The sequence below is a fragment of the Triturus cristatus genome, chromosome 6, assembly GCF_964204655.1.
Source record: "Triturus cristatus chromosome 6, aTriCri1.1, whole genome shotgun sequence".
NCBI lineage: Eukaryota > Metazoa > Chordata > Amphibia > Caudata > Salamandridae > Triturus > Triturus cristatus.
In genome coordinates, this window is record NC_140589.1 from 1,675,076,542 (window position 1) to 1,675,091,321 (window position 14,780).

The window sequence follows — 14,780 nt, forward strand, 5'->3', positions numbered from 1 at the left end:
CAAGTCTAGGACAATATTCATCAACCAGTGTACCACTTATAAGCTCGCATAGTCCTGGAAGACAGCAGAAGACGCAGCCTGATAATAACACACATGTTGCACCAAAAACAGACATACTCTGCCTTTCCAGGCCCTGAGGTGCACTTAGCTGTGGCCAACACATTGGTGCAGCCTTGTTTTAACCCTTTCGATGCTTGTGACGGAGCGGTTCCGTCATGCGCGTCGGTCGCGCTGTGCGCATGACGGAACCGCTCCGTCACGGCCCCGCCCGCGCAAGAACCCTTCAGCACAGCGTGGTAATCCGCGCCGCGCTGAAGGGGTTAAGAAGGAAAAGAATGCCAGTCTGGGGGCCCTATAAAAACACATCTGATTACAACGGATTCACAGTTCTGCATCCGCTGGCTGTACGTCAGAATATCGAGGACAGACGTCTCAATACAAAAGTATTGTAGGCAAAAAATCAACAACCAAAATAGCAAGAAGTTGAACACTTATAAATGATCATCGATTTGCTATTCTTACCTTTAGATCTGTGTACTTCCATGAAATTTTCAAAACTAATTTGGCTGTCACTTCGGCGGCTTTCTGGAATATTTCGTGGTGATCTGTCAAGCGGGGGCAGAGAAAAAGGGGGGCCCAAAACACTTTTTCTCCATGTTAATTTCCGTAGGAAACTTTAGGCACGGCTACAGCCTGAACTGCTGAACGGAATTACACCAAATTTGCCAAAAAGGTAGCTCTTGGTCCAGAAAGCGCCCTTTTTGTCAAACGGTGTAATTACGTTCAGTAGTTGCTGGGAAATGTAAAGATTTTTAAGATATACAACTGAGGCCATGGAGGATCCACTGGAAACCAGAAAGTGTTGGCAGCCATCTTGGGGCCAAAAACGTATAGAAAAAATCAAAATTGGCGGGAGTCACGGTATATATATGTATATGTATATCCACTGCAAAAACACAAAGCTTAAAGGACGTAATAGGTGAAAATGGCAGTTAAAACATACAGTTTTAAACAAACAAAATCACAGAAATTCACCAGTTATAGCTATGGGAAGTAATTATAACATGTGCCCTAAAGAAACTGCCCCCGCCGTGTACAAGTGTTGTCATCAATGATGTCATTTTAGATGTTGCAGTAAAGTTACCAATGTGTCATAGAACATGTTATGAGTTATGTAGCATGGAAGGTAATTAGCAGTGCATGGTTATGTCTATTTATAGTTATCTGTCAATCTACTTGAGTATTGTGGCTCACTACTCGTCTACTACTGTGAATTAGGCCTGGGCGGTAAATTTCATTCCGCTCGCGGAATTTGCGATATTTTGACATTTGCACGTTCCGCGGAGAGCGCGAAAATGTCAAAACTTTCGCAACCTGCCGCGAAACAGAAGTATTTTTCTTGTTCGCGCTTTAAAAATGTGTTCTCGCGCGCGCGCTCGAGACTTACAGGGTCCCTGTGTTCGCCGACGAGTTTTCCTATCCGTTCACGCGCGCCACAAGATGTTGGATTGTTAGTAGCCGGTCGCGCTATCCCGCGAGAGTTTGCGATCGCGAACAGGTCATTGCGATCGCGAACAGGAAATAAGCATCGCCAGCAAGATGGCCGCGCCCATTAGCGACTGCATGGGCAAGCTGGAGATATATTTCCCCGCGAGCACGCAAAACACATCGTAAACGGGCAGGAAAAGCAATCTCCGCATCTTCGCAAAGGTTCTGCATGCTCGTGGAGATTTTGCGCAATTTTGCGATAATTTGCGAACCAACACATTCTCTACATCTTTTCTGATTTTAAGCTGCATGGAAAAAGTTCTAATTTTGAGCCCAGGTGAATGTTTTTGTTACTGAAATGGGGAGGACCTGTCGTCTTCTGTTGTCAAATAGTTTTTTATTCACTCTTTCTACCTTTGAGTCATCTGGTCTTTTCAGCCCTTCAAATGTAGTACTCCTTGTTGGCTGAGTTTACTCGGAGTTTATGCGGAGCAGCATAATTTAGAGCTCTGCCCCTTCAAATGCAATATATATATTCAATGTGAAATATATGTATTCAATATGAGTTTAACCTTATTAATCAGTGTGCACTTTATTAATCAAATATATTAAGTGGCCTTATTCTCTTTAATGAGCCACTGGTGTATTTAGCTAAATTATAACAAATGTACTCACCTTAAATAGAAATGTATACCTTCCTTAAAAGCACTCGATATATACCAATGCTAATTGTATTTGTTTGGATTCCATTTGGAATCTACCTTTGGCCTAACTTTTAACGAGGCCAAAGTTGCACATGCTGAATTTTCATAAATATTTGCCAGTGTCTTGTGTTTCTTTACTCTGGAGGTGTCTTGTCATGTGTCTCGTTAGCTTGAATAGGCTTATGGTTTACTGCAATATGCTGATGGTTAGCTGCAACCTATTGAGGAGTTGGATTCAGACATGGAGCTGAGCTTGTGGGAAAGATCCTCCTGTATCTGTCAGACCAATATTACATCCAAGGTCGCACACTAGTTTGCCGTATTGTCCAGCGGGGGGGACCTGGGGAATTTACATGCTTACAGAGAACAACAATATTTGACTGGTTCGTTTGGTAGTAACTGGTATGGAGGGTGTTCCAGAAGTTTCCTTCCTTCTTTAAAGAACTGTTCCTTAGTATAGTTTAGCAGACAACATCCTATCTTCGCAGAGAAAAGATTCTTCTTCTACTCTGCTGATTTCCCTTGCCCAGAGGTTTGAGCTTCATGCTTGAACACTTGCATATCCTCTGAACCTTAGATGTGGGTCATCTGATGCGGACGCCTTGTTCATAGAAACCCCCTTGCCACTTTCAATGCTTTATTTAGAAAAGGAAAGCTCCTTTTTGGACCACTTATTTTGGATATTTTTCCTCTCTTATTTGATTAAATTTTGCATCTTTCTCCTCATCATATACACATTTTGACTGCTTGATAATTTTGATATTTTTGCTCTGATGATACATTTACTGAACCTTTGCTAACCAATTTGGATTGTGATTTTGAATAATTCATTAATAAAACCTTTCGGGTTTTGACACCTTCCACTCTGTCATGTCTGTGGAGCCACACTGGTTTCACTATAATTGAAATGCATTGCTGATGATTGCTCTTTTCCAATCCTTTACGTCAACAATCAAAGGTCCAAACAACCAGATGGGGGAACCTCTTTGATGACTTCAGTAAGAGACTGAAATTTACGGATCCCTCACTCCATCAACTCTAACACCTTCAGGCTGAAATCGAGGATCCTGCCTATTTTTTAATGTCCACTACCCTAGTTTTGTCAGGAAATCTCCATGAAAGAATTGTGAAGATGAGGCATTTCTGCATCCATCATCAAATTTACACTGACCTCTGAAAAACAGAATGAAATAAACTGTACTTTGCTCATAAGAAGACATACAATCTACTCAATCTCCATTTCTGCTATATAGAAATATAAATGAGTAACTATGAATAATGAGGATATTTCTATATTTGTCCCCGTTATTCCCATTCTACTTATCTAAAATGCTATGTTTTATTTGATCACTCCTCCCTGTCAGGTGCTCTGGCAAGGTAGAAGTAGTAAGCAGATTAATGGCTACAGAGCCACCCAAGACCACACAGGGAGTCAGAGGAAAAAGGGGATCCAAAGGGGAGGCTCTGCACAAGATGGTCAAACCTCAGAACGAACAGGCACTCAAGTGGCATTTGGCATTCAGAATAAATAACACATGGGACGAATGTGCAATACATATCATATGACATATATATAACAACATTAACAATAAAGGGTACATGGGGCAAAGCACTCGGGAACTCCACATTCTAAGACTGAATCTCAGTAAGTTCCTCACCCATGATTTATTTTACAGAAACTGGCTGCAAATATCCACATATAGGATATACATGCAACGGAAGGGTCTGTGGAGGCGATACCTATGGCGATGTTATAAAAGTAACTTGAAGACAATATTCACAGTGGACAAGAAACACCTGGCAATCAAACACACAAGGTGATAACAGTAGGGGTAAAGAACTAAATACACAGCCACAATAGAGAAGGAGCTAGCAAAGAGGAGAGCTTAACGGAAAAGAAGGGAAAACAAAGGGCACACTTGACAGAAAGCAAGTAATAACCACACAAGGAAGCTAGAAGCTAAGGAAGGGGGATCCGGAAGGTAGAAATCTGGAAAATGGAATATAGGGAAAGGGAATGTAAGTAGACACATGGAAAAATATGAATAAAGAAGGAGAGGAAGTTCAAGGGTGACTGAAATAGTGCAGGCTCAGAATTCAAGAAAGCACTGCAGGCACTGGTAGTTCAGAAACAAGGATTAGCTACAGCTCAAGAAGGTATCTTCAGCCTAACCAAAAGTATATTGACTCCAATTTAGAGGCAACAATAAAACAAAGATTCCTGAGATTCCGCGTACTATATATGCAACTGAAAGAGTTCAAAGGTCCTTGGAATTCTAAAGTAAGTGGATTTACCTGTAGACTCTGCAATTATCGAAATTAATCTCTAGATCATATTTTCAGTCTCTGAATGGTGATGTCTATAGAAAATATTTGTTACCTTCCTTCAGGCAATTATCTTTTGGGATTTTAAAAGAGGCTATCACAGCTTGCTTTCAGTTACAATGGAACTCCTTGATCGGGAAACTGATATGATTTTTAGACATAGCTTATGATAGACTAAAAGCAAAAGACAGCATAACTTACCAGTATTCAAAAGTAACAGCGCAATTGTATGCGCTGCAAAAAGGCAGGACATTTTTTACCTTATTAATTATGATCCTTGTGTATGATAATCTGCAATTGTGTGATTATTTTATCTTTATCCTTTTCACTTTTTGTACCTGTTTAAAATATGGTATATTTTAATGATTTTTAAAAAGTATACAATAAATATTTTACTACTACAGCTCAAGACTCAGAAATCAAGGAACAAGAATAGCAAAACAAGGATTAGCAAAAGTTCAGGAACCCTGGAAACAAAGGGTTGGTCTAACCGGAACACGGCTAAAATGACTCACACTGGACTGAAGGAAACTGGGACTTAAAAGAGCTCATTGTGATCACATGCCTCAGGTGAGAGAAGGCTAGCACATGCCAGCCACAGGTGAGCTAAATTCCTTCACCCATCCTTTGCCGGGCTGGAGATGAAGCAGTGAGCAGGAAATCATTGGTTGCGGTGTTTCAAGCATAAGCAGTCTGGCTTCCACAAAGCCCGTCATGGACCGGATGTCAATTTCCGACTAGTGCCCCAGAGTCTTGAAAACAGTGTATGCTTGCGGTGGAGGGTTGAGGGGCTTATAAGAACACTGAAAAATGCCATAGTTAGGCCCTTTGGTGGTGAACATGAGATCACAGGGAGAGAATCGTGACACCCCCACACCAACAATCTAACTCTGCTTCCAACATATACTGAGGGGCAGAAGAATAATGGGCGAGCCATATATGACATGTAAAAAACAAAAATGAAGAGTCAAAAAAACAACATGGTGGGCTGTCACTAACCCTCCCCCCCTCGATATACCTTCCTCATCCTCCAAATAAAACAAAATAATCATGGCCTCCTGCCACCCCCTACTGCTTTCATCGAAATCCTTCCACCCCCCCGCCCCCCACCCAGCCAAACTGAAAAACGAATGACCTGGCATTCTGACATCAACCCCCACTACCCTCTGGGCCATAAGCCCAAAGCCATGCTCCCCACCATCACCCTGAGAGTGGAGACCACCACCGTGCTGACAGCGGCTCAGTGAGAGCTGATAGTCATTGCAGGTTAATTTTCCTATTATCGCTGGTCTGCAGAGACATGCACTAACAACTGAGCAGGTGGTCAGCACTGGCACCGCACTGCCTGTGCTCTCCCATCTGAAGATACCCAGGAGAGGTGGGAGAAGGCAGGTGAGACCATCAGATGCTATTCCACTGTTGAGCTCAGGTCTCTTGAGACACAGGCAAAGGGGCAGAACAAAGTGGAAGCCCTGGGTGAAGTCACAACAGTGGTTAACCACTGTTGCTACATCACTGCAGTGACCAATGGCATTTTAATCAGGTTATTCATGATAAAGGCTTTCTCTAGAAGCCATACATTACAATAGAGTTCACAAATTAGCCAATATTCAGCCTTGTGCTCTTTGCCGCTAAAAGGATGATCTTATCCATAAGTAGACATGTCAGAGACCTCTCTATCATTTTCAACAGTGGTCAAAATTCTGATCCGCGTTCCCTTAGACAGACATACATATAGGATTCACACAATATTATACAGTTTTAGGTTCTGGGGGACTAGCACAGAGCAGCCTGTCATGAATATTAATATGGTTACAGAGAAGAGGATTTAAGGAAGAAACAACTGGCTTTTTTGTGTTACCTCAAGACACAGAATTTCAAGGGAAGGTTTTGGTGCTTTCAGTAGTAGAAAGCGTCTTATCATACTAAACTGTTATTCATGATAGGCTAATGACACTGTACATTTACAAAGTAAATATTTACCAGCTAACCTCTTGCATGCACTGAAACCAGCATCTTTAGACCCATTTAGGCTGGCTGGACTCCTGGAACTATATGAATGGCAACAAAACTTTGGGTTATTGTGAAACCCCCTGCATGTTATTCTCACTCCCACTAGAAAGGACTGAGCAGTTTTAAGGCCTACCTTTTACAGGTGAGGTACTGTTGCCAATGATTAAAAAATTCAAATGTGAAGGTTAGACTGCAAATGCATTCACACGAGAGACCAATACATTGTGCAAAACCATACAAAATAAGACTATTTCTCCGCTGGCCCCACCCCCACACACAGTCAAACCTATTTACTTTGTAACAGGGACAACACTTTACTGCAGGCAAAAATATAAGGCATCAAATATTTTAAGTTGAGTTGAAAAATGTTGGTATTTGAATAGAGATCATAATAACATTTTAGAGGTGCAATCTGTAGGTTTGACACGTCACATTATACAATTATATTAACAATTTTCTGCCTCAAATTACCTTTCCACTTCCCAGAATGAAGCTCCTTGTAATTAACCCAAGTCTTCACAACCTTCAAGGCTATTTCATCCTGGATGAATGAAATACTCAACTTGAATATGGCAAAAATGTAGTTCTACCATTGTGTGTTCCAGAACTATGCTTAACCACTACTAGATAGCCTGCCTCGTTCCACTTCTTGAGACATCTTCAGTACTAAGCAATTCAAGTACACCAGAGGCACCCTTTATACCCTAACCTCTTTTGAGCCGCACATTATCACACTAATGTCCACGGGAAAGGTTTTAAGCGCATGTGTGTGCAGAATAAGACATCTTCCATCAAACGCAGTCTTTGGAATGGTGGCCAAAGGTCTCCTCACTCACAAACTGGACTTTCGTAATGCTGCACCGGAGTGCAAACAACACTTTCATGAAAAATCATCCGGTGCTAAACGACAAGGCAGTAATACACATTGCCTAAACCACGTGTCAGATTCTTAAGTCCCTTCCTTGGTTTTGGCTCAAGGATAACTGTGAATTTCAAGTAGTTGACTGCACCTTACAAGCCATCTGTGACAAAACTGTGGGATGGTACTCTCCCAAAAAAAATTCCATTAATCATTCAAAGGTCTTTGAATAACCCATCTCCTTCAAGTCATCCACTGTGGCATGCAGATTTGCCGCGAGGGGACCAACACCCATGCCTGACTCACACCTTATAGACCTCCAAAATCTACTGACCTATTGGAAATGCCTGCAAATACCAATTTTCAGCAGAACTTCGAATTCATTAATCTGTGTGATTTTTGCTATTCTTCATGGCTTGCCCATCATGTCTGAACTATTTTGCACAAGCAAGTTTCAGACGATATTGCACCGCACAAATTTCCGAAATGAATAATTATTATATGTACATTTTAGACATGTTTATAAAATAGTAAGAAAGAAGGTAAAGAACCTGTGCGGGAACAACCTTTCTTATCATATAAATGAGGATTAGAATAAAACAAAAAAAGCAGGTAAGGTGAATGTCGATAAAAGCAAACAATAAAAACAAAGCACCGAAGAAAGAGATGGAAGTGACAGATGCAAGGATTAGAAGATACTGAGATGATGGAAAAAGTCAGAAGTTATGTTAAAAATGGAAGGGTGGGAGAAGAAAGGAAAAGGTATAATGAAAGAGGGCTGGGAATTATAGAAGAATAAAAGTGATAAGAGGACCGAATGGGACAGAGGGAAAAGGTAAAAGAGGGAGAAGAACAGAATGATAAAATGCTGAATAGGTGGTTGGTGCAGACCAAAGAGAAGACTTAGCAGAGACAATAAACATTAGCAGAATGACATACCCAAAATGGCAACAACTTCGTCATCTTGGATGACTTCCAATGATCCAGAAACCACAAAACACAATGTGTCTATGCTTTCCCCAGCATGGTAGATCAGGTCCCCAGGGGCACAGTGCACGGTCTGGAACTCCATGGCTAGAGCGCGAAGGCATCCATCGCTGGCCAGTCGAAACGCAGGATGCTCTTTGAAGACCTTCCTGTTCAGGTGGACACATATGTCCGCTCGCATATCCTTTGGGCAAATCTGTAAAACCTAAGTGGGGAAAAGAGAATCTATGTCTCATTTTATCTGATGGTGCATCACATACTTCATGTGCATGGGTCGCGCAACACATTCACTTCTGCATGTGGGCACACTGCATTGATGTTGTACTGCACTTGAGTCATACTCATGAGCCCCCATTAAAAGGGCAAAAGAAAAATATAATGAGAAATAGACATATTTAAATGTATCTACAGAAAAGGCAAATTAACAATTTCACTTACACATCATCGGTATGAAATATAAGTATCAGAACCAGAATCACTCTGAGCCACAGTCTAAAATTCAAAATATACTTAGTGGAATGCACCAAATGCTTATATTGGCAGGCCAATTAGATCTCACAACATTGCAGACAAATTTATATAGTGACCCATTACACAGCTTTCTTTATACTTTGGACTTGGACCTTCAAGTCATGAAGCATTTTTATTTCATACTATATTATGGGAAGGAGGACAGAGATTTTTTAATCATGACACATTTAGATTTCTTCCAAAACCTAGTCAATAAACAGCATATTATTACAACTTTGCATGTTTCATAAAAGCTCTCAGTGGTTGAGATATACTGACCAGGATCTGTTACTTCAGATGCTACCTGTCCAGTGAAGTGCAGTCTGTCCTTGGTGATTGTGAATAGTTGCCTCACAGCTAATGGAAATGAACTTATCACAAAGGCCAGTTCTGTTTAGTCAATGGCAAACAATCAGAACAACTCTTTTAGGCTAAACTCTTATGATTATCTGCTTGGCTGATGTCTCAGGCGGTGCCTGTCCATTTGCAAGATACTGCAATGTGCAGAAGCAAATTCCATAAGTGACAGATTCACCCTGTGATTCACTGCCATGTACTATGGACAGAAAAAATATAACCACCCGGACTGCACTCCAATAAGCCTACTTGGCCATTACTGGAAGGTGCTAAACTTCCTGGTCCATCAGAATCCAGGGATCAAAGTGAGGCACTGTGAGAGCAGAACCCCAAGATTATATTGCACCCCAAGATTAGAACCCCCAAAAATTACCTCAGATGTTCCATTCTAGCACCACTGCTCTAACAGTAAGAACCACAACCCTTCGAACCATAGGTCCCATGAAACAAAATAGTAATAATTTGGACAACTCATTGTTGGAAATTGGGTTATTGGTAGGGGAAAATATAGGTCTGCCACTGGCCTGGCAATAAGGCCACTAACACATGGTAGGACTCAGCATAGGTCTAAGAAAATTATTCCTATGCTCAACCCTTGGCAACGTGGCTGCGAGCAGACAGGCTTAACTTCAAAGACAGGTATGTAAAGCATTTAAAAACACCATTTCAGTGAATAATTAAGACACAACACATAATAAAAAATGTTATCTTTAAAATGACACCAAAATGACAAAAATCCAATGTAGGGAACTGGAGATATGAATTTTCAAAGATTTAATCAAATATAGCACTTAGAAGATTAAAGCACCATATTGTGATACCTGCTCGCGATAGACCAGACCAAAGTCAAAGTTTCAGGCCGGGCGCGATGGATCCCTGAGCAGCTACAGCTCCCGGCAGGTCCTGGTCTCAGTTTCTACCTTCACACTTAGAAACTTTTCTGGAGCTTTTCTTCCTGAGGGTCCTCAAAGCTCCCAGCTAGTCGGTGAGGATTTGCCAGCTTGACTAGGGACGAGGTCCCGGTCAACTTCCCTGGAGCGAACTTAGAAAATATTTCAAGATTGCTTCAGCGGGCCATTCCAGGAATCCAGGCTGACACGCGATGGAAGGCAGGCGGATTGGCTCTCGCGGTCACCTTTTCTACGAGCGGACTTAGAAACTTTTCTGGAGCTTTTTCTAGCGGGGTCTCTCGATGCTCCTCATGTAGCCGGATCCGGTGAGGGTTTGCCGGCTTCAGATTTCTCGTAGTCCGGTCAAACTCTGGAAGTTGGACCCATGGAGCTTTTAGCGGGACGAACCTGGATGATTTGGCCGGCTCATGTTTGAAGGCAAGTGGCCTGGCTGACCAGGTTGAGTCGGTCCCTCTATGGAGCATTTTTTTCAAAGATGCTCCAAAGTTCTCCAAACTTCTTCAACTTCTTCCTGAAGTTCCTCAAGGGGTCCCAAAGTGTCTCAAACTTACTCCACGGGTCTGGAAGCTCCAAGATGGCCCTTGAAAGTTGAGGACATCAGTTCCCACAATCCACTGGTACAAAACCCTTACAAATCCACTGATGGTTCTGCAAGGTGTAGATTTAGTTGGTGATGTTCCAGTTGAACTCTTTTAACCTGTAGCTTTCAGGGAGTCCACTCTTTAGTTCTTTTTCAGCAAAATAATCCACAGGGCTGTAGTTTCAGATGGTGCAGTTTTCAGAGGTCAGGCCTTAGAAATCTTTGCACAGCAAAACTTCTCAGCAGGGCACTTCTTGCTTCAGTAAGTTTGAAGCAGCAGATCTGGAGGGCTCTGCCACTCTTAGACACTTATTCCAAGTTCTCCGGGTCATGCAGGAGGTCACTTCTGTCCAATGGGAGCAGGGCAACTCCTCAAAGTTATGACCACATCCTGTAGAGTGTGGCATTATTTTGTCCCAGAGGGCATCAAATCTTCCAAATCCATAATGGCTGATTTTCCAGCAAGGAGGTAAGAGCTGGCTAAACACACCCCTAGGATGGCCAATTTACTTAGACTCTCCCCCCTGCATCTGCTCATACCTTCCTTAATCCTACCATCTGCCTGAGGTGGTAAGTTCAGAACTGTAAATGACACTGGCCTTTGCTCTCCTCTTTGAAGACCATGGTTTACGACTCCTCCCCCTAGCCTGGCATTCCTATGGAACAGCACACTGCCCTCCCAGCCGAGCTGGTCAACCCCAGGGGCTCTTTATCACCTCTACAAGGCAGCCTGGCTAATCCACTTAACTCTGTCCAATCAGGGCAGACCACTGGAAGGCTGAATTTGGACTTACAAACAAGAAAGTATTATAACTTCTTGTATGTACACTTTAGGAGAAATTCAACAATATGATATTGATGGATTTCTTAATACCATTCTGGGAAGTTTTTGAATTGTATTTATATCCCTCTCCTATCAAGAGTTATTAATCAATAACTTCCTACCATGTTAACCTATGTAACAGGGAATTTACAATGGGAAAAATGACTCAGGCCATTTTTCCAGCACCAGGACTAACAAAAACATATTTATACATACTTGCCTTATATCTACAGGAACCCCACCCCATGTGCAACTAGGGGAGACATTAGGGGCTCTGAATCTGTAGAAATATTGCAGATTCTCCCTCTACAGTGCTCCTAGCATCAAAGGCAAATTTGAGCAGCACTTTACCACAATGTGGGGAGTGAAATGTGAAATTTCACTTTACCCAGGCGTATAAAAACTCATTTTATAAGGGATTACCTTATAAATACCTGACCCCCCCCACCCCTGGGATACCTAGGGGAGACCCTGGGGGTCACTAATATGCCCAAACATGGTAGGTTATCCATTATTAAGTGCCCCAAATACCAAAATCGAGTTTGGGCACAATTTACTTTTTATAAGCAGTCCTGGCACCCAATGCAGCTTTTAAACTGACCTCGGGCCTTAGCAGTGCACACATGCAAGTGCAAAAAGAGCTGCTGGCCTTTAAACTGCCATGCCACAGGGTATTAGGGACTTCTAGGTAGTTTCAATCCCCCTGCCCTATTATTTACTAGGGGCTTATAGGGTAGGTCATGCCAATCACAGCGGTACCCCACCATACCATTGTGTACCCTAGTGTATGTAGGTGTTTTAACTGTATTCTGATGTGTTTCTTCCAGCATAGCACTGGCCCTGGGCCTGGTTAGGCAGAGCCCAGAATCAGTCCGAGTCAGTTACCACCAGCATTAGTCAGCAAAAAGTTGGGGGGTGCCCAGGGCACAGGATGATTTTGCAACACTCATTAAATGAGTTCCAATGCTAAGAAAAGTTGAAGTACTTTATTACAAAATCTCAATAATCACGCAATAAAAACAATGCACAAATGCCACGAAGACATGTACATTAGTCAGAAATCAGAATGAATATCCCTTAAATACAACAAAATCATTAGTAAAGTGGACAATCAAAAAATCAGTCTAAGTCTCTAAAGGCTAAGGAAAAATCTCATAAAGTCTCTCACGTGAATGGACAGAGTCTCAGTAGGAAATCAGAATGTCTCCTGACCCTCCCGAAAAACAAGGGGCCTGATTCACAAAGGTAAACTGAGACGAAAGTCTAACTTTAAGACTTTCTGTATTCACAAAAGGCATTTACGAGTAGTAAAGATAGACGTTTGTCTCAGTTTAACGTACGTTTTATCTCAGTTACACTGAAGACCAACACTTAAGTTAAACAGAGACAAAAGTTTGCCTTTACTACTCGTAAATGCCCTTTGTGAATAACAAAAGTCATAAGGTGTGCACCCTCTGCCTTACCACCTCCAGCAAAACCTTCCCCTCCGCCGAACACCTGCACTTCCAGATCCAGACCACCCCCAAAGCCACACTCCGAGGAACCTTCCACCTCGACAACTCCAGCGACCAGCGACCCCAACTCCACTATCCTTCGTGACAACCTCACCAGCATCGGACTTAAACAACTCGTCAACACACCGACCCACAGAGCAGGACACACCCTCGACCCCATCTTCGTGGCAGGAAACAGCATCCAATTCAGCCACACAACGCAGCCGCCATGGACCAACCACCACTGTGTACACTTCGCCATCAACAAACCCAAGGCACCCAAACCAGCCCCATGCCCAACATGAAGGAACTGGAGCAAGGTTACTGACGAACAACTTAACTCCACCCTCACCTGAGACAACCACACTTGGGCACCCGACGCAAACGACGCAGCCAGAGAACTCCACACCTGGATCTCCGACTGCGCAGACAAGGTCACCCTGCTATGCAACCCCGACAGACAACGCCCCAGGAAAGCCACCTGGTTCACCACCACTCTCCAAGAAGCCAGACGCACCTGCAGACGCCTGGAGAAGAACTGAAAAAACACCAGGACAACCGAAAACCACACCACCTACAAGGACGCCATGGCGGACTACCACAACCAATCAGAGCCACCAAGAGGAACTTCATCCAAAACAAAATCCTGGCCAACTCCACCAACTCCAAGGAACTTTTCAGTGTCATTCAAGAATTCACCAACCCACCCAGCGAAGCCACAGACATCACCCCATCCCAAGTCCTCTGTGACAAGCTTGGAAACTATTTCTACCTCAAGATCAGAAACCTCTACGAAACTTTATCGACCATCCACCAGGTGCCACAGATGGCCCCCGCCCCCCAGAAACACCAGCCAGCCCACCACCTCCAACTGGACACTGATCACGGCTGAAGACGCCGCCTCGACCATGAAAAGCATCCACTCGGGGGCCCCCACCGATCCCTGCCCCCCTCACATCTACCACAGAGCCACAGCTGCCATCACAACCGAAGTACAACGCACCATCAACACCACCTTCAAAACAGGCACCTTCCCAGACGACTGGAAGCGCGCAGAAGTCAGACCTCTACTCAAGAAGCCCACAGCTGACCCCACCGGCCTCAAGAACTATCGGCCCATCTCACTCCTCTCCTTCACAGCCAAAGTTACAGAGAAAACAGTCAATAGGAAACTGATATAATTCATTGAAGAGAACGCTGTCCTCGACCCGTCCCAATCCGGATTCCGAAGCAACCACAGCACAGAGACCGCCCTACTCGCCGCCACAGATGACATCCGTACCCTTCTGGACCAAGGCCACTCCGCAGCCCTCATCCTACTTGACCTATCAGTGGCCTTCGACACCATCTCCCACCGCACACTAGTCGCCAGACTACAAGATGCAGGCATACAAGGAACAGCCCTAGACTGGATCAGATCATTCCTTACCGGAAGAAGTCAAAGGATCAGACTCCCACCCCCAGACCCCATGAAAATCACCTGCGGAGTCCCACAGGGTTCATCCGTGAGCTCCATCCTCTTTAACATCTACATGGCCCCCCACGCAGCCATCGTCTGACAACACGGCCTCAACATCGTATCCTACGCCGACTACACCCAGCTCATCCTATCTCTCACCAAAGACCTCACCACTGCCAAACTCACGCCGCAGTCTAGATGACCAACAGCTGCCTGAAGCTCAACGCCTAGAAGACAGAAGTCTTCGTCCTCGATACCACCCCTTCTGCAT

General features: G+C 43.6%; 1 protein-coding gene across 2 annotated transcripts in view; it reads right to left on the minus strand.

Annotated features, from left to right (window-relative positions):
- Window positions 1-14,780, minus strand: part of KCNH1 (potassium voltage-gated channel subfamily H member 1) — a 1,587,102-nt gene that overhangs the window by 719,656 nt on the left and 852,666 nt on the right. For both annotated transcript variants that reach the window (XM_085612841.1, XM_085612840.1), the window contains one exon: window positions 8,329-8,581. In XM_085612841.1, coding sequence (XP_085468967.1) covers window positions 8,329-8,581 — 253 coding nt within the window. The remainder of the gene's footprint in view (window positions 1-8,328; window positions 8,582-14,780) is intronic.